The sequence below is a fragment of the Sphaeramia orbicularis genome, chromosome 6 (genome assembly GCF_902148855.1).
Source record: "Sphaeramia orbicularis chromosome 6, fSphaOr1.1, whole genome shotgun sequence".
Lineage (NCBI taxonomy): Eukaryota > Metazoa > Chordata > Actinopteri > Kurtiformes > Apogonidae > Sphaeramia > Sphaeramia orbicularis.
In genome coordinates, this window is record NC_043962.1 from 15,500,915 (window position 1) to 15,522,571 (window position 21,657).

Sequence of the window (21,657 nt, forward strand, 5' to 3'; positions counted from 1 at the left end):
ATAAGTGGCTTGCCACTGCTTGTACTGCCTACCCAGTGAATTTTATTGAACATTTCCATATCTTTTGGGAGCGAAGACACCTTTTCAAAGGGAACAGACTTTTCCTGAACAAGCCAGGAGTAAAATTGTTGGCATCTAATCTATTTTACTTCCTGCGTCACCAATCAGTCGCCTCTGCCAAGGACTTTAAACAACAGGCACCATCCAGAGGGAAAGACAAAACACGACTGATTAAAAATCCAGAGGAAGAGCAACATTCACCCCCACCCAAGGAGTGCTCTGAGCCAAAGAGGTGTCAGAGTCTAGAAGCGGAGGGGTCTCCACAGGCCTCCATCCCCCTCAACAACCACAGCACCTTTGATGGTCCACCTGCCTCACCCCCTGAAACCCCCACCAGGTCTCTCTCCTCCTTACCCTCCCTCTCTCCCTCCTCACCCCACTTGGAGTTCACTGACTAGATGAAGGAGCTGGTCAATGCTGGACTAAGATGCACCCCCCATCCCTCTCCTATCTTCTCCCCTATAAGCACTCCACGTCGACCGCCACCACCTCCAATACAGGCTCCAAAGACTTGTCGCCCTGCCCCCCCCGCCCCTCCACCGCCTCCAACACAGGCTCCAAAGACCCACCGCCCAGCCCCCCCCCCCGCCCCTCCACCACCTCCAACACAGACTCCAAAGACTCGTACCAACTGATGTGCCCTGGGTCCAGGCTGCAGGATTACCAGCAGTCATGAGTCATCCCAGGCCAAGCCGGGGCCCTGTATGCTTTCAGTTTACAAAATTCCTGTTTTGATTGGTCACAGAAGAACAAAGGTGAATGTGCTGAGAAACTGGGGGCACAAAAGTGATGGCACTAGATTGTTAAACTTAAAAAACATTCCCTGTGAATCACAGTCTGTCCCAACAATTATAGAGGATGTTCCTATGACATTAAGACTTGCTTTACTGAACATCAGATCGTTGGCTGGAAAAACATTTTTAATCAATGATTTTATCACGGAACACAACCTTGATTTTATGTTTTTAACTGAGACTTGGTTGGATCAAAACAACAACTATAGTTTTATTAGTGAGGCCAGAGTGAATCAAAAAGGAGGGGGAGTAGCAGTTTTATTCAAAAACTCTTTCCAATTTAAAAAATTATCTTTCAGTAATTTTTCTACTTTTGAATATGTGGCTGTTCAGCTGAAATCCTCCCCTCGAGTCATATTAGTAAATGTCTAACAGGCCACCTAAATACTGTGCAGACTTTTTCGATGATTTTAATGAACTGCTGTCCATAATCTGTACTAAATATGACTGTATAATCATTGTTGGTGTTTTTAACATCCATGTTGACAACCCCCAGGACAGAGGGGCGAAAGAACTGTACTGTACTCTGGACAGCTGTGGGCTAAGTCAGCATGTGTCCAAACCCACACATAACAGGGGGCACACTCTGGACCTGCTTATCTCCAAGGGTTTAAAAATACACAAGGTTGTTGTGAGCGATGTGGCCCTGTCTGATCACTGTTGTGTTTTCTTTGAGAGCTCTATCTCTGTGCACACAAGTAATCAGAGAGAAGTTATCAAGAAGCGATGCATTACTGAAAACACCAGTGAAATGTTTAATGTACTTTTTTCTTCTACAGCAACCCTGCCTTGTGGTTCAGTCAATGAGCTAGTGAATAACTTTAATTCTAAAATGTTAAATGTGATAGACGCCATTGCTCCCATTAAGTCTCTAGCAAGAAAAGTTCTCCATGGAGAAATGCCATGGCAGTGAAAAATGAAAAAAGAGAGTGTCGGAAAGCTGAACGCAGGTGGCGAAAATCAAATCTCCAGATTCATTTTGACATCTACAAAGAGAAACTTCACACTTAAAATTAACAGCTGAGGAACGCAAGGCAGTCTTTCTTCTCAAACATTATCACCAGAAACAAAAATAATGCTCGAGCACTGTTTTCTACTGTTGACAGACTAACAAACCCCCCTGTGTTAATAGCACCTGAACTTCACTCTGCCAGGGCCTGCAGTGACTTTGCTTTGTTCTTTACAGAGAAAATTCAGCATATTAGACAGGCTGTGAACTCCTCAACACCAGGTTCAGGATCTGTGCTGTCTGAAAACCATTTAAACACCCTGATGCACTTTAATCCAATCAATGACAAAAATCTGGAGGACATTCTACACCAACTGAGCTCTTCCTACTGCTGCCTAGATGTTTTACCCACAGATTTTTTCAAAAAAGTTTCACACGTCATGGCATCTGACCTGTTAGAGATTGCAAACATGTCTCTAAGCTCAGGAGTCTTCCCACAGACCCTGAAAACAGCTGTTATTAAGCCGTTCCTTAAAAAAGAACACTCTAGAAAAGACCTCAATGAACAACTACAGGCCGATATCAAATCTTCCTTTTTTAGGTAAAATCATTGAAAAGGCTGTGTCCCAACAGCTAAATTACTTCTTAACAGTCAACAGCTGCTTTAACGTCTTTCGGTCAGGTTTTAGACCACATCACAGCACTGAGACAGCTCTGCTCAAAGTATTTAATGACATTCGCTTAAACACAGATCATGGCAGATCTTCAGTTTTAGTGTTACTGGACCTCAGTGCTGCATTTGATACAGTCGACCATGATATATTACTTGATCGACTGGAAAATTGGGTGGGACTATCTGGCACAGTTCTTGATTGGTTTGCATCCTACTTAAAGGGCAGGGATTATTTTGTGTCAATAGGTAACTTTAAATCTGAGCAGACCAAAATTACATGTGGAGTCCCCCAAGGATCCATCCTGGGGCCCCTTCTGTTCAACATCTACATGCTTCCACTGGCTCAGATCATAGAAAAAAACAAAATAGATTATCATAACTATGCAGATGACACACAGCTCTACATTTCAATGTCCCCCGGTGACCATAGCCCCATACAAGCACTGGGTAAATGCATGGCACAAATATCTGAATGGATGGGCCATAACTTTCTTCAGTTAAACAGAGAAAAAACCGAGGTAGTCGTTTTTGGACCCAAGGAGGAGCGTCTTAAAATCAGCATGCAGCTCCAGTCACTTCAGTTAAAAACCTCAGACCAGGCCAGGAATTTGGGTGTTGTCATGGATTCAGACCTGAATTTTAAAAACCACATACAAACAATTACAAAGTCAGCTTACTATCACCTCAAGAACATTTCTAGGATTAAAGGACTGATGTCGCAGCAGGACCTTGAAAAACTTATCCATGCATTTATCTTTAGTCGAGTTGACTACTGTAACAGTATCTTCTCTGGTCTGCCTAAAAAGTCTATTCGACGACTGCAACTGATCCAGAATGCAGCTGCTCGAGTCCTCACTAAGACCAAGAGAGTGGACCACATCAGTCCAGTTCTGAGGTCTCTACACTGGCTCCCTGTCTCTCAGAGAATAGACTTCAAAATTCTCTTACTAGCATATAAAGCATTGAATGGTTCAGGCCCAAAATACATCAGAGACCTTCTAGTCCAGTATGAACCATCCAGACCACTCAGGTCATCTGGTACAGGTCTGCTCTGTGTTCCCAAAGTCAGAACTAAACATGGAGAATCAGCGTTCAGTTTCTATGCTCCATATATCTGGAACAAACTACCAGAAAATATCAGGTCTGCTGAGAGTCTGAGTTCTTTTAAGTCCAGGTTAAAGACTCACCTGTTCACTGCTGCCTTTGACTAAAAGGCTTTTGAGTTTTTAAATTTTATATTCTCTTTGAAACTCTGCACTGCAACTCTTACTTTAATATGTGTGTGTTTTTATTTTTATTTTATTTTATTCTATTTTATTTATTTTTTTATTTTATATTACATGTTTCTTTTATAATGTTTTAAATGTGTTTCTTTTTGTTTCTTTTATTTCAATGTCCTGTGTGAAGCACCTTGAATTGCCTTGTTGCTGAAATGTGCTATACAAATAAACTTGCCTTGCCTTCCCTAAAAACATTTTAGTCCATATTTGTGGGCAATGGTATATGGTTATGAATTATAGAGACCAAAACCTTTTCTTTCAGTCATTTAAATTTTTATTTCATTTTATTTTATTTATTATTATTATTATTATTATTATTATTATTATTATTTCTCTCTCTCTCTCTCTCTCTTTCTCTCTCTCTCTCTCTGTCTCTCTCGCTCTCTCCCTCTTTTTTTTTATGAGTGAAGAGCATGCATTGCTTGAACACCTCCCACAGCTATTATCAGATCTATCTGGGTAAACTTGCTAAGTAAGTGAACTGCAGTTTATTTCACACTGCTACACTTATTTTCCATTTTCAGCATGAGGGCTGCAGGGTTAAAAAAGCCTGCCCTGATATTGGGGGGCTTTGGACTGTTTTTTTGCTCTTGGATGTTTCTGAAACCTGGATATGAGCAACACTTGGACAGTAACAAAGAGCTGTCAACCTCTCGTCTCACCAAGAGTTTTTCTGACCTAGAGGAAAGCATCAACAGACTGAGTAAGTTGAGACAATAAATAACCTTTTACTGTAGAGAAGATGTTCAAGATCATTTTAGTTTGCCTTTTTCGTTCTTCACTGAAAAGTAGAATTTTGATTTATGATGCCTCTATTTTATTTTCCTCTTTCTCTCTGTTTTCTCACTTATATCCAGACACTTTCCTCATAGCTTTTGACAAAAAGCAGGATATCATGAATAAAATACTAGAAGAGAACAGAGACAGACAGAGGAAAGCAGAAGAAGGGAAGAAGAACCAACCTGAAGGGAAGCTAGAGAAGGAAAAGTAGCAGCAAAAGGGCAAAAATTGTTCCCTACATCAGCTTTGTTTAAGGAGTGGGGGGCGAATCTGTCAGAAGACGAGCAAAGAGAAGCCCAGGGATTGTTTGAAAAATATGGATACAATGTGTTCCTCAGTGACCGTCTTCCTCTTGATCGAGTTCTTCCAGATACCAGGGACAAAGGGTATTTTTGACTTAATTATATACTGAAGTGCATATATGCTTTGTGATTCATTTTTTTAATCCACTTTCTGAGGCAAAAGGCAATGGTTTTTAACAAGAATAATTCTGAGCAGGTGCTTAAAAAAGACATACCCGAAGGAGCTACCGACTATTGGAGTGGTGCTGATCTACCTGAACGAAGCCCTATCTGTCCTGAAAAGAGCTCTGCGCAGCATCATAGACCGCACCCCTAAATACCTACTGAAGGAGATAATAATGGTGGATGACAACAGCTCAAACGGTTGGTTGGTTGGTTACAAAAGGAGGAAATTGTGTAAACATATTTAACAAACTCACTTCTCATATTCACTGACAGCAAAGATTGATGAAAAGCAGTACTGGCTGAAATAACATCCCTATCATGTGGCCAGTTTATCTGATTCTTTTCTAAACAAACTATGACAGTCAGCCCAAAATGGAACTTAGAGTATGGCTTTTATAAATTTCACTCAAATATCACTCATCATATTAAGTTTTACGACAGCTGTACAGCACAACAACAATCATATTTTGCTTCTAAATACATGATGGAAAAACCAGTTTATCAAGAAGGAAAAACAATACGCACTGGAATGCCATGATCTATGGTATGTTTGATGTGGCAACTTTCCTTGACCAGGTTATAAACCTGTAAAACTGCTTCAATCACAGTTGTGTGGTGTACAGGAGGATTGGAAAAAGGTGTTTGTGATTTGATTTGTGATATCTAATATGCATACATTGGTTTATAAAATGAAACACCTTTCCAATTTTCAACTTGAAATCATCTTAATATTACAAGAAAAGTCACAAATTCATTTGGTTTTATTCTGTTAGATAACATGCTACATAGTTTAATTCCCCTGTTATTGTTACATTCTGTTTAGTCAGTGTGGAAACTGATTTTTACCTCTTCTCTGATTCAAAATATGTTATTGTCAAAACAGAGGATTTGAAGGGGGACCTTGAAATGTACTTGAAGACACTTGAGCAGCAGAACCCAACCCTTAAAATTACCAGAGTGCGGCACAATGAGCAGCGAGGGCTCGCTTTTGCAAGGGCTTCTGGGTGGAGGGCTGCTACAGCTGATGTGGTGGCCATATTAGACGCCCATATCGAAGTCCATGAGATGTGGTAAGGTTTGCTTTAACCCACAAAGACCCAGTGTTACTTTTGTAGCAGTTCCCAAATACTTTAATTTGTATTTTTAACCTTTCTTGAGAGATTTCTTTCATTCATTCATTCGTTTGTTTATTTCGAGCATTTACAGAATACATGCAAATTCAAAATTCCAAAATCATTCGTCTACACTTAAACCTTAACAGAACCATGATAAAAGTACTAAAAAGGGTAATTTTTGCTTTTTGATCAAAGGAAATAAGAAATGAAGGCGTGACATTAACCTTCTAAGACTCAGCTATGGGTTTTCTGTCCACATTTGTGGACAAGAGTTTCACAACTTTATACCCAAAAAAAAAGAAAAGAAAACTGTCCACCATGAAGGACATTCCATAAAAATTTAAAAAACTGCATCTGAAAAAACTGTTGCATCATGATGTTTCCAATATAGGCTCTTATTTAATAAAAAACAAAAAACGCTTGTACTTTGCTGACATTTATAAGTTTCGTTAAAAAAAAAGAAAAAAAAAATCCTCATTTCGATCTGTTTCCATTTTCATTATGCTTTTCTTAAAATGCTACACTGCTTTTGCCAGTCAAAATAAAATCCAAGTTTTCAGCAGATAAAAACCAGTTAAAACTAAATAGATAGATTAGTGTGTAAACGCTGGTCTCCTGGATTCCTTAAAAAGTGTAGAAAAGAAGAGGGAGCCATGTAATCAGAGTCACAAGACCACAACAAAAGAGGACCAAACACACCAAGAATAATTAACCTCATTTTATTTTAAATAATCAAAATCATAAATAATGCAGCAAATCAACAAAAGTTGTGAGTGATCCATGTGTATTATCAGTGTGAATGTGAGGTGTTGCATGAGTGGAACTGTATGTGTTAAATGTGTGCAAAAGGAAGAAATGAGTGGAAAAAAAACAAAGGAAGAACCAGTCTGGGTTATGTGGCAACACAGAGAATATTAGCACCAAACTATGTCAGAAATCCAGTGAAACAACAGAAAAACAGGAAAAGTATCAGCAGAAGGCAGGGTGTCTGCAGTAAATCCACCAAGACACACTGACAGAGGCTCACAAATCATGTTTGGGAGAATTTTTAAACCCAGTGTCACATACTTTGCCTCTAAATGTGATTGGTGAATCAAAATAGTATATTTTAAAGGGGTCATATTTTGCTAAACCCACTTTTATTAGTCTTTGGTTCATTTATTTGTGAATTTGGACCCTAATTAGTTCATAAAGTTTGAATTTGAACCCTCCAGGTGCTGCAAAGCTATCTTAATATTCATTTTAGCAAAAATCAAGTGGATTTCTACAACCCGTTTCAGTTCCTGCTTAATTTGTTACGTCTATAACTAGTTACGACACAACATTTGCACATATAAGGTCAAGACTTCCAATGAAAATTTCTGAGTACGACATAATTGTTTATCAGCAGCAGCGGTTGTAGTAAAAACTGAAAATATGTCCAAACTTTGCGCCGATTTCCTAAAATGTTCAGTTGATGGTTGAACAGGACACAGCCAATAACCTGGAGGGGGCGGGGCCTGAAGTGGCTCATGTGCATTTAAAGGGCCAGCGTTCAAAACGACCTTTCTGGTGTCATTACTCAGAAATAGGGTTGAAGATGGACCTGTGGAGTTGAATTAATGAAGAATTCAGACCCAAGCAGAGCATTTACAGTTTATGTAGACCACAGGGAAATGTTTTAAAATGCATAATTTCATTTTTTAAAAAAAAGAGAAAAAAAGCTACATATCACTCCTTTAATTCACTGCCTTTCAGTGTGTTTTATTTAGTGTAAATTCTTGAGCACATTTACGTAGAGTAGAACTGATAGTTCAAGAATTAAAAAAAAAAAAAAAAAAAAAGCCTTTGTGAATGGAATATCTGTTTTATAACATATTTTTATGTTAAATGAGTCTGGATTGGCACAGATGAAAACTTGGTTTGTTGGATGGATACAACCTAGAGGCAGTATTCTAGTTCAGTCCTACATTCACCCCCACCTTTTATGGGAAGTATTATGGACAATGATCTTGTGTTTTATGAAACTAAAGGCGTGGATTTATTTTGAGACTGTTGTGGTCTGTCTCGCCTGTTTAGAAATCTACTTACTGTCAAGGCATCAAAGGACTGGCAGACATTCCACCCACACAAGGTATTTTGTGGAAGAGGGTGCCTGCTTAGCCAAATTTTAGAGTATGCTTAATGGCACTTAATCTTGTAAGACAAGCAGTACATGAGGAAAGCATATACAACACTTGGTATGATTTCACTCATCGGGTGGTACTGAAATCATTCTCGTGTTTGTGTGACATCCAATTTTGTGATTTCCGTTTATTCAAATGAACTTTCTACTACACACAACAGGTACAATCACAACCAAAAAAGTAGGCACACAAGTATAGAAGAACATAAAGTCAAGGTCTAGGGGGAAAAATAGCAGTTTTGAAAATGTCTGGAATTTTTATTTGGATAAAGAGCAAACACCCTGAGGATAGAGGCTAATAATATTATAAACAGTGAGGGTCAACTGGACAGTGCCTGTGTTTTAAATAGCTGTGACCTCAACTAAATTTTGCACTTTAAAAAAACTGTCTAACTTTTCTGTTATTACTATATTAATGTTTGTTTTAATTTATTGTTATTACCTGTCTGTAAAACCTGTATTCTTTCATGACGTGTGCTGCTAACCTCTTGGCCACATCGCCCTTGTAAAAAAGATCTCAATCTCAATGGGACTGTATCTTGTTAAATAAAGGTCTAATAATAAAAAAACAACAACAAAAAAACACTCAAATAAATCGTAGCTTTAATGGAGAATGTAAATATTAAGTAGCAATAGTGGATGATTATGTTAATTGTAAAGGTTTTTCTGCAAACCTAGCAGTCTGAGCTGTCCTGTTTTTCTTTTTTTCAAGGGCATGTGACTGACACAAAACAACCGTCCTGTGTTAAATTCTTTTTAAAGATGTCTTTTTTTCTTCCCTTCCCATCATGCAGGGCTGAGCCCCTTCTGACACAGATCAAAAAAGATCGAACTGTGGTGGTGTCTCCTGTGTTTGACAGAGTCAACTTTGATGACCTTAAGGTTATTCAGTACCTCCCTGCTGCTCATGCCTTTGACTGGGCATTGTGGTGCATGTACGAGGGCTTCACACCTGAGTATTACAAACTCAATGATGCCTCACTGCCTGGAAAGTAAGTTAAAGTCAGACTTATCTATATATTGTACAAAAATCAGGTGTTAAAGAGTTATCAGTTGTATTTTAGATTATAAAACATTTTGGATAATGATTCAATTGTGTTTAACGTTAAAGGGGTAGTGTGTAGTATTAACGCTCCAAACTATCAACAGTGGAGGGATGGCACATTCCAGAATGCACCTCCGTCTGCCTAAACCACCAACTGATCAATGCTATGAATCCACAAACTGTATCATTTATCATAAGCTCTTTGTTTAACACTGCACACATCTGTACTATAGTGTTATCAAGTTCTCTTCTTCAAATGAAATAACTCAGTCAGTCAAAATAACTCTGTGTTTGTTATCTTCATGTATGTTGCTGCACTGGCCTATATTTTGACATCCTACTTCTACTAGCATAGCTCTGTTTTTAGACAGAAAACAGCCACAGTAAACTCACAAATCACCTCCAGTTTCCATACAGTTTGTGTTGTTAATAACTTCAATTGAAGATCTGTTTCTAATTGTCACAACCGACAAACCAGGAAGTTAGTGGACATAAGAACATCTCAGAATAACTTTACATCTTCATAATCCTCATAATCAAACTCACCCATGTGGAAGAAACACTGCATTTACTGCATCAAACTCCATTATTTTCATTTAGAGCTGTGTCCAGTGGTGAAAACAACAACAATCCTTCTAGCTTTTATCACTCTGTAAGTTGTTTCTTGATGGTTCTCATCCCATCTTGTCACTTTCTAAAGGCGCTTTCACATGACATACGGAGTCTGTATCAGAGTACGTTTGACCCCAATTAAAGTCCACTTAATTACCTCCGCCAAGGAGGTTATGTTTTTGTTGGCGTTGGTCTGTCTGTCTGTCTGTCTGTGTGCAAGATAACTCAAAAAGTTATGGACGGATTTGGACGAAAATTTCAGGACATGTTGATACTGGCACAAGGAACAAATGATTCAATTTTGGTGGTGATTGGGGGTGGGGGGGGCCACTGATCTGCCTTGGCAGAGGTCTGTGCTCTACGAGTGCTTTTCTAGAAAAGACAGCACAGACCTCCGCCAAGACAGATCTGTGCCCCCCCCCCCCCCCCCCCCCATCACCATCAAAATTGAATCACTTGTTCCTTGTGCCAGTATCAACATTTCCTGAAATTTTCATCCAAATCCGGGGCACTGATCTGCCTTGACGGAGGTCTGCGCTCTCCAAGTGTTTCTAGTTTATCAATGTGAATGCAAATGTTCCGTGCTTGAGTACCGTACCCAAGTCCAGCTGAGAAGGTAGTCCAGGGTACAGACTGTGTGGACTCCAGTGTGGTGCGTTGCAGTGTGAAAGTGATCCATGCCCGAGAATGGATGTGACCTAATCACCACTCCGACAATGGAAATAACTTAATCACCAGAAGACCATAGATGGTGCTCCTGTTGTCTCCTGAAAAAACCTTGGATCTGCACGGCACGAGCTCGCCTTACCGACCAAATCACTCGGTGATATATCACAATGAAGGTCACTTTTCTTCACTTTGCCTCAAACAGGCTAACAGATAGACAAGTATTGCCGCCACTGTAGACAAATGAACAGAACAGTTGCTCAGTTGGTGACATAAGGGTTTGTCTTCTTCTGACTTCCACATTTGTTGGATAGTGACAGAATTCCTTCCACACCGCCACCTACTGTTTCGGCCCTGTGACACCCACTCGTACTCGGGCACGGGCTGCAGTACGTGCTTGTGAATGTAACATTGGCATGAAAGGTGTGAACATATCCAAGTACAGTACGGACTTGGGTACGCAGTGTTAAAGTACACTAACACTTTGGTCAAAGGCTCCACTGTCTTTGTTTTCCTCACCATGGGAGACCGGCAGAGTGACTCACTACTCCCTCTAGTGGTCACAGAAATCCTCCCGCCCATCTATGTAGCTACATTCAATTCGTATGTCTATGGTCTAATACAGTGGTTTTCAACCTTTTTTCAGTGATGTACCCCCTGTGAAATATTTTTTCAGCCAAGTACCCCTTAAACAGCACAAAGCATTTTTGGTTGAAAAAAATGACTTAAAACAGCGTGCTGTGCCATCAGTGTCTGATTTATTTAACTTTGGAACTCCAGTTATAGTGGTCTCTCTTAAACTATTTGGAAATAAAAAGATATAACTAAAAAAAGAAAGAAAGAATTAACTTAATTATAAATAAAGATTAGTGCACATAAAAATAATTATCAACATAAAGTGTCCTCCTTTGGGATAATAGTAAAGATCTGTTCTCAAAAAGAAATCATTAACTTAATGATTAAAAAAAAAAAAGATTCTTGAGAGGTACAGTATTTAATAATGACAATAAGGACTGTTTGTTTATGGATGATGTTGTACTGATGAATATGCTGTAATTATTGAAGAAAATGGTTGAATTGTTGAGTCTGCTTGTATGACTGGACTGCCATGATCATATTGTTGGGTGCAATTCAGTTACTGCATTATGTATTTGTCGTGGTTTGATGTTAAAATTAGGAAAATATTATTGTTTGACTCTTGTATCAAGTTAGCGATAAAGGTGTAAAAGCACTGAGGGGTAGGATTAAATAAGTTCATACTTCTTCCTACTCCTTTTCGACCATGCAAAATTCAGACTTGTATGTGCTTGGAGATAGATTCTGTCCATTTGAATGTTTTATTTTGTTTTTATTTTGTTTATTTATTTATTTATTTATTTATTTATTTATTTATTTATTTATTTATTTATTTTTGCATGTTCGAAATAAATAAATACAAAAAAAAAAAATTTAAATAAAAGCAGAAACTGCTAAAAAAAATAAATTAAAATATCTATTGAATAACTTCAAAGAAGACTGACGACATTACCAACTGTCAACACTGAATATTGCATTGTTGCACTGAGCTGAGTGTTTTTGTATTTAGTGAGACATTTTAGTGAGACGCATGGGTTTGTGCTTTGCTGAAGATCTATGTCATTCTTGGTGGCAGGGAGGCAACTGCTGTGATCAAAGCTCTTTATTTTTAAAGGATTTTTGCATGGATGCTACTTTTTAAATATATTTTAAAATCTCTCGTACCCCCTGGAGTGCCTTTACGTACCCCCAGGGGTACGCGTACCCTCATTTGAAAACCACTGGTCTAATTAATACACTGACACCTTAAACAGAACTTCAGAGCTCTTTATTCTAAACACAGTCAGGTCATATTTGAACATTTTAAAGACAAAATCCTACATATAGCCCCTTTAAAGTTTTAGTTAGAAAATCAGTAACGGATCTTATCTTTCATTCAGGAGTCCGTCTGTCATGGGGATCCTAGTCGCCGAGAGAAAGTTTCTTGGAGAAATCGGGGTTCTTGATGAAGGAATGAAGGTGTACGGGGGAGAAAATGTTGAGCTGGGAATACGAGTGAGTAAAACCACTAATCTGACCCAAAGTCTTTAAGGTGATTTTGTTTCAACTGAATTCCATTTTGCAACTGTGCAAGAACAATGCTACGCCATCTTCTCTTTCCAGTTTCAGTTAGACATGAACTTTTATTTTGATGGGGTCATAACCTGTTGATGAAGAGCAGGAAACAAAACATACTCGTTCAACTGTAGCATCTCCTTTTATGTGATGGGAACTAGAATTCCACAAGGTCAGTTCAGTTCAAGACATTGCTCAGCATTGTCTTGGACATACCAGTGGAATGAGGGCTGAGGGCGCTAAGCTTGTTGAACGTGTAAAACAGAAATGGAATTTAGTAATAGAGATGTTACTTTCCATGCATAGTTGCAAAGTTGAAAGCGGTTCCCATTTTGTGATCTTCCTGAAATGAAAAGAACAAAACGAAAGAATGTTCTATTTTTTCAAGGCACTCTGTGTATGGATGGCACATGTCATGCAAAATATTCATAGATAATGATGAGAACTTTTATAGTAGATGCAAATAGAGTCAGCGAGAAAGTGTGTGACTTCTTTTTTCTTTTTTGGTTAATTTATCATTATAACACAGGTGTGGACATGCGGAGGAAGTATTGAAGTAGTTCCATGCTCAAAGATCGCCCACATTGAAAGATATCATAAGCCCTACATGCCAGACCTTGGCCCTGCCATGAAGAGAAATGCCCTGAGGGTTGCAGAGGTGTGGATGGATGAATATAAGCACAACGTCAACTTGGCTTGGAACATACCATTTGAGGTACACCAGAGTATTCATGATCACAGAGAACTTGGACATGCATTGCATTTTAGAATATGACAAGTACCTTAGCAAATGTTAATGTGTTCTTTTATTGGAAGCTCTAACGACGAGTCTGGATTCAGATCGGTCTCAAAGTTGACCAAATTTATTCAGATCACAAATAAGGTTGTGTTGAGCCGCATTATGTAATAAATTCCCATTATGTAATAAAAGTTCAAAATGTAATAAGAATGTCACGTCATGTTGTAATAAAGCCGCATTATGTAATAAACTGACGCATTTTGTAATAAACTACATCAACGCATTATGTAGTAAATTTTTTCACATTATGTAGTTAGTTATTACAATTTGAAAAATTTATTACAAAATGCACTTGACACATTTTTATTAATTAAAAAAAAAAAGCAATAACATGGTTCATTGTGTAATAACCATCCAAATTAATATAATTTCAGAGCAATTTAGAAGAAATTAGTCACAGGAGCTACAGGTAATGGAATCAGAACTTTAACCACACAGTTTAAAGAATAATTTAGCACACTATTATTATATTGCCGTGTCAGTTGTGTCTGATACAGTATCTTATGATCTTGGAAATGAACCATGTTATTACATTTTCCTGAAAATAAAAATGTGTCAAGTGCATTTTGTAATAAATTTCTCAAATTGTAATAACTTACTACATAATACAAAAAAATGTACTACATAAGGCGTTGACGTAGTTTATTACAAAATGTGTCAGTTCATTACATAATCCGGCTTTATTAAGAGATGACATTACATTCTTATTACATTTTTAACTTTTATTACATAATGAGAATTTATTACATAATGCGGCTCAACAAGGTGGACACTCAGCGCTGAGGACTCAAAGACAATGAGCCCCGAACATTACATGAAATCTACATTTATTGACACTATGGGAGGGCTCACTCGTACAAATGGGTTGGTCTTTAACTTAGCGTTATCTAAAAAGATCAAACAGATGTGGAGTAAATTTATGCCAGCAATAAGTTTACCTTTCTCACCTATATTTGACAACACTATGTGTGTGAATCAAGGTTATTATCCTTAATAACAAAATGATGAAAACTATCCACCCATCCATCCATTATCCACCGCTTTATCCGGGGCCGGGTCGCGGGGGTAACAGTCTAAGCAGGGATGCCCAGACTTCCCTCTCCCCAGACACCTCCTCCAGCTCTTCCGGGGGGACCCCGAGGCGTTCCCATAGTCTCTCCAACATGTCCTGGGTCTTCCCCGAGGTCTCCTCCCGGTGGGACATGCCTGGAACACCTCCCCAGGGAGGCGTCCAGGAGGCATCCGAAACAGATGCCCGAGTCACCTCAGCTGGCCCCTCTCGACACGGAGGAGCAGCGGCTCTACTCCGAGCTCCTCCCTGGTGACTGAGCTCCTCCCCCTATCCCTAAGGGTGCGCCCAGCCACCCGACGGAGGAAGCTCATTTCGACCGCTTGTATCCGGGATCTTGTCCTTTCAGTCATGACCCAAAGCTCATGACCATAGGTGAGGGTAGGAATGTAGACTGACCAGTAAATCGAGAGCTTCGCCTCTTGGCTCAGCTCCTTCTTCACCACGACAGACCGGTACAGCGACCGCATCACTGCAGACGCTGCACCAATCCGTCTGTCAATCTCTCGCTCCATTCTTCCCTCACTCGTGAACAAGACCCCAAGATACTTAAACTCCTCCACTTGGGGCAAAGACTCCCCACCGACCCGGAGAGGGCAGACCACCTTTTTCCGGTCGAGAACCATGGCCTCGGATTTGGAGGTGCTGATCCTCATCCCGCTCACTTCATACTCGGCTGCAAACCGCCCCAGTGCACGCTGAAGGTCCAGGTTCGATGAGGCCAACAGGACAACGTCATCTGCAAAAAGCAGAGACGAAATCCTGTGGTCCCCAAACCGGACCCCCTCCGGCCCCTGGCTGCGCCTAGAAATTCTGTCCATAAAATTATGAACAGAACCGGTGACAAAGGGCAGTCCTGCCGGAGTCCAACATGCACCTGGAACAGGTCTGACTTACTGCCAGCAATGCGAACCAGGCTCCTGCTTCGGTCATACAAGGACCAGACTGCCCTTAGCAAAGGGCCCCGGACCCCATACTCCCGAAGCACCCCCGACAGGATATCACGAGGGACACGGTCGAACGCCTTCTCCAAATCCACAAAACACATGTGGACTGGTTGGGCGAACTCCCATGAACCCTCGAGCTGATGAAAACTAGAATTGTAAAAACATTTTCGTTAACTGAAATAAATAAAAACTATAATTAAAAGAAAAAAAAACGGTATCAAACTGAAACTGTATTGTGTGTTTACAAAACTAACTAAAACTTAGAAAAGTTATGGATAAAATTCCCTTCGTTTTTATCTTTTGTCAATGTCGGATTGATACGAAATCGATTTATTTCCCTCAAGCAATTTTAGCTGATGGCACCATATGATATTTAATGGTCCATCACTGCAAACAAAACATGGAGACTGAGGTTGGGAGAAAGCAGCAGAGTCCTGTCTGGGATTTATTTGAATACGACGGAGAAGAAGAGAAAAGATATAAAAAAAAACTAAACTAAACTAAAACTAAGCATTTAGAAAATAAGAAAAACTAATACAAACTAGCAAACCTGCTCTAAAAAACTAATTAAAATGAACTGAATTAGAGAAAAAAAAAGTCGAAACGAAATAAAACTAAACCATAATGAAAAATTCAAAACTATTATAACCTTGGTGTGAATGTGTGTGTTCAGACGTGTATCTAGAAGAACAGAACCTACTTAACTCTTGTGCAGAAAAATGTTTCCTATCTTATCCTAAGCTTAACCTCGTGATAACATACTACAACAGAGTACTACATGAATCCTGGTCACAAAGAACTCACTATTAACATTACTGAAGTACAACAGATTAAACAAAAGAATCCTATGTTAAAACAATAACTACTTAATACTAAAACAATTCATCCTAAAACTTCAATATCTAAAGTCAAATATATTTCACAAAACAATCCAAAAAACAGTTATCCACTCATTCATATTCACCAGACTTGATTACTGTTACTCACTCCTGTCCGACATCAGCCAAAAATGACTGTCCCACCTCCAACTGGTCCAGAACGCAGCAGCTAGGCTTCTCACTGGTTTTAACAGACGACGTCACATCACCCCTATCCTGGCTTTCCTCCATTGGCTTCCTGTGTATTTCAGAATTGATTTTAAGATTTTACTGATCACTTTATAGCTGACATGCTAGTTGATTATGAGCCAGTACGTAGCCTTAGATCCTCAGGGGGGGCAGAGGGCTCCTGGCTGTTCCAAAGTCGAGGCTTAAATCTAAAGGTGACCGCACCTTTTCCATCAGGGCCCCTCGACTTTGGAACATCCTGCCCCAGGAGATAAGGCTTGCAGAATCAGTGACATCTTTTAAATCACTTCTTTAAACACATTTCTATAGACTTGCCTCTATTTGATGTCTTTTTTTCAAATTTTTAATGTCATCTTGTTTGGTTATTAATTTATATTCTCATACATGATGTTGTTTAATCTCACTCTTTCATTTTTGCATTGATTTTACAGCATCATGTTACGTTATCTCCGCCCTCTTTACTCCGATTCACTTAATTTATTCGGAGTGTCATGTTTTTTGCATTTGCTGTACATATCTCTTTTATTGTGTTGTTTCTGTTTTAGTGTCTTTACTTGCATCTTGTATTCTGCTGTTGTGCCCTTCTGTTTTGTCTGTCAAAGCACTTTGTAAACTTCATTTTCAAAGGTGCTATATAAACAAAGCTATTATTATTATTATTATTTTTTTTTATTTTATTTTATTTATTTTATTTTTTTAAATGCATTGAAATCTTGTACATTTTTGTGGTCACCAACTAATGATAATGACAAATTCTGCAGAACCATGGAATTGACATCGGAGACGTGACCGAGAGGAAGAAGCTCAGAGAGAGGCTGAACTGCAAACCTTTTAAATGGTACATTGAAAATGTGTATCCCAAGCTGGACCCTTGGGACAACCTGCTTGCTTACGGAGGAGTAAGTTTAGGTTTTTCTTTGGCTTTGTGGATATGGTAGAGTTAGAATTGTAGCATTTTGAAAACACCTTATTTCCTCACGTAATGGCCGGGGCCTTGCAGACGGAACCAGGGTTTTATATGAATGAGGCTTGAATTGCAGACACCACTATCACAACAGATATCGCCTTTATTTTTAATTACCTCTGTTGAATAAGCAGAAATGTTGGTATTCAGTACACAACCCTGTTTTGATCCACTCACATTTGCAGTTTTACTTATCCAACTACACACTTAACACATAGCATTAGCATTAGCACATTAGGAGCAATGAGCTGCTACTGAGGGGATTGAAGGGGCTTCTGGATCCAGATCATTATCAGTGTTGTGGTCTGGTACCCCACCCTCTGAAGGGGAGGCAAGGGGTATAGTTTTTGGTTTGGTTTGTTGTTTGTTTGTTTAGCAGCAAAACTATTGGTTGAATTCATACCACATTGGGTTTATAAATTGCCAGTGACCCAGAATGTGATTACATTTTGGGAAAAGTAGGTCAAAATTAAAATTTTTTATGAATTTTTAAAATCTCTTTTTTTTTCCCCATTTACTTATCATGGGTGAAATTTCACATATTTATAAAAACATAAATTTTGCTTCAATTTACTTCAAACTTAGCACATATTTAGAGGCAGTTGATGTGCTGATATCAACACATGCACAGACATGATGATCAGCTGGACTGATGCCAAAATAAGCAAACAATACATGCAAGGGGTGGGGTTTATTGTTCCTGGTACTACTTGTTTTTAATAATGAAGGAAACTGGAGTACCCATGCAATGCAGACAGAACAAGGAACTTCAACACAAATGCAACAGGAATCAAATTCAGAACTGCTGCACCACCAAACCAGAAATTTATCCATATCATTTTTTTTTACCCAGTAGGCAAGGCCAGGCAAGGCAAGGCAGGTTTATTTGTATAGCACAATTCATACACAGGACAATTCACAGTGGTTTACAAAAATGGAAAAGAGACAGGTTAAAAACACACAATTACAACTGAAACATAAATAATAATCAATTAAAACAATTAAAACAGTATTCTGGTTTTTATTTGAGAAAATATCTTATCCACTACTATAGCTGAGTGTGTTTGTATGAAACACAACAGTGGTAGTGTTTGTTTCTTCCACTGCATTTGACAGATTGATTACTTTTCCACCCTACAGATGACGAATCTTGATACCAAAATGTGCATAGATCAAGGCCCTGTGCCTGGTCACACACCCATTGCCTACCAGTGCTTCTACTACGGACCTCAGGTAAATGAAACAGTTAAACAGTAGTTAACATGTACTCACTATAGTCTGTGAAAAGGTTTACATAGTACCAGGAAAGCTGTACCTGACCGCTTTTGGAGCCCAGTGTAACTGCAAAATGTTTCATCTTCTCAGTACACATATTATCGTTCAAGTGGTGAGCTCTATGTTGGCGGCATTAAGTCCCACAAGTACAACGACAACCGGTGTTTAACTGACATGGGAAACAAAGAAACTGAGCCGGGCCTTTTCAACTGCAAAGAGGCCATGCAGAAAAGGATGGGCATATACTGGGATTTCACTCAGGTAAGACTTAAGACTTTCTAAACTTAAACAAGTCCAATAGAATAAAAGTTGAAAAAATATACAGTGCCAAAAGGAATTTAACAATTTGACATTTTGTTCTTTTTTCCAGGGTAAAGAACTGAAGAACAGACAGACGAAGCGATGCCTGGAAATCCACAATAGTAAACTTCTAATACAGGAATGTACTGGTCAAAAATGGGAAATCCAAAATGTAATCAAAGACTTTTAAAATGCGAATGTGTCAGACAAACAAATGCTCAGAGGTCTGTGATTGATGACCAATGTACCTTTAAAATTTCAGGTCAGTAAAATCTAACTATTACTCTGAAACTGAATTCCAGATTAATGTAAAATTACCTGAAAATACACAAGACTGATATTGGTTTCAACTTAATGCGTGGATGAGAAGGCTTATATACAGTGAGTTGTAACCTCACCACTAGATGTCACTAAATCTTACATGATGCACCTTCAATGCTTTAACCTCCTAAGACCCAGCTATGGGTTTTCTGTCCACATTTGTGGACAAGAGTTTCACAACTTTATATAAATTTTTTTTTTTTTTAAAAATTAGAAAATTGTCCACCACAAAGGACATTCCATAAATTTCCCCCCTACTCCCCCTCTCCCCCATTCTCTATCTCTATCGCTCTCTCTTTAACCCCAACTGGTCAAGGCAGATGGCCATCCTCCAGGAGTCTGGGTCTGCTCGAGATTTCTGCTGTTAAAGGGAAGTTTTTCCTCGCCACTGTCACCAGTCACAAGTGTTTGCTCCTGGAGGATTCTGTTGGGTTTCTGTAAATTGGCTTAGAGTCTGGTTTTGACCAACTCTATATATAAAGTGTCATGAGATAACTTTTTTGTTGTGATCTGGTGCTATATAAATAAAATTTGATTGATTGAGTGATTTGATTGGTTTTCCCCTGTAAGTTGCTTTGGAAAAAAGCATCTGCCAAATGCATAAACATAAACATAAAAAATTTAAAAACTGCATCTGAAAAAACTGTTGCACTATGATGTTTCCAATTTAGGCACTTAGTTAATAAAAAACAAAAAAAAGCTTGTACTTTTCTGACATTTCCTGGCTCTTAGGAGGTTAAGGATTTATTTTAGCTCAGAATGAATCTGTTAGTACCCCACCCCCCGAAGGGGAGGCAAGGGGTATTGTTTTTGGTTCAGTTTGTTTCTTTGTTTGTTTGTTAACATTCTAACAGCAAAACCATTGGTTGAATTCATATCAGATTTGGTTTATAGATTGCCAGTGATCCAGAATATATCTCATTATATTTTGGGAACAGTAGGTCGAAGTTGCAATTTTTTATAAATTTTTTAAATCTTTTTTTTCCCCATTCACTTATAATGGGCGAAATTTCAAATATCTACAGCAGCAAAACTATTGGGTGAATTCATACCAAATTTGGTTTATAGTTTGCCAGTGAACCAGAACATATGTCATTATATTTTGGGAAAAGTAGGTCAAAGTTTCAATTTTTTATGAATTAAAAATAAAAAAAATTCCCTATTTACTTATAATGGGCAAAATTTCAAATGTCTGTAGCAGCAAAACTGTTGGGTGAATTCAGACCAAATGGACTTTATAGACTGCCAGTGATCCAGAATAGATCTCATTACATTTTGGGAAAAGTAGGTCAACGTTTAAATTTTTAATGAATTTTTAAAATTTTCCAATTTACTCATAATGAGTGAAATATGTGCAAAGGGCGGGGTTTGTTGTGCCTGACACCACTTGTTTTTTCAATGAGCTGCTTTGTCTGCTGTTTTTTTTTTTTTTTTAAATGTCAACGTGTTTCAATGTTAACACTTAGTTAAATGAGGCCTGCCAGAAAGGTCATAAACCAATGAGTATAACTAGTATAAACAACCTTTCATAAGACTTTTGTACAAACACTTTAAACTCAAAACACATTTTTTAAGTATCTAGACTTTATCAATGTGTTTTGTTGAAACTGTAACCTCATTTGCTCTTTTCATCTGCTTCACATTTACCTTTGTGCATGACAGTCATCAGCATAAACATTCTCACGCCAGAGAAAACAAGATGAAGGTGTTCAATTAAAACTGAGGGTGGATAATTATGGAAAGGTATATCAGATGAAAACGTGATGAAAACAGTGTTTACTTCATGAGTCATCTGTCAATAAGCTTCCTGCATGTACAAGTGTTCGTGACAATTCAAGATCTAAGTGTGATTTTAAGACATAAGCAAATCTTGAATCCTTGAGGTGCGGTGAGGATCAGTCACATTAGCATGAAATATGAAGCTTAAATATTGACAATTGTTTTTTGTTTTGTTTTTTTAACAAAGTGTACTTGAAAATTTTTAGTTTATGTTTACAAAAAATTCTCTGAAGTATCTACAAAGGCTTATGTGTTATCTATTGAGAATTTAAACAATTATTGGGTTAAACCGGTGAATTGGGTGCACAAGGTTTAAGGGAATTTAAAGACAATGCTTTATTTATTTTGAACTTGACATACTGTTTTTAATTTAATATTTGAGTGTAAAGTATCCTTATGTT

The 21,657-nt window shown here is 38.4% G+C and overlaps 1 protein-coding gene across 1 annotated transcript; it reads left to right on the forward strand.

Moving 5' to 3' along the window:
• The first annotated feature begins 4,210 nt into the window (after positions 1-4,210).
• Positions 4,211-19,671, forward strand: LOC115420424 (probable polypeptide N-acetylgalactosaminyltransferase 8). Its single transcript, XM_030135659.1, is given in 12 exon segments — positions 4,211-4,459; positions 4,614-4,742; positions 4,745-4,922; positions 5,035-5,201; positions 5,887-6,073; positions 9,077-9,274; positions 12,561-12,675; positions 13,265-13,450; positions 17,379-17,516; positions 18,722-18,814; positions 18,947-19,117; positions 19,227-19,671. Coding segments are annotated over 12 exon segments (1,860 nt in total). The 5' UTR covers positions 4,211-4,281; the 3' UTR covers positions 19,347-19,671.
• Positions 19,672-21,657: the final 1,986 nt, after the last annotated feature.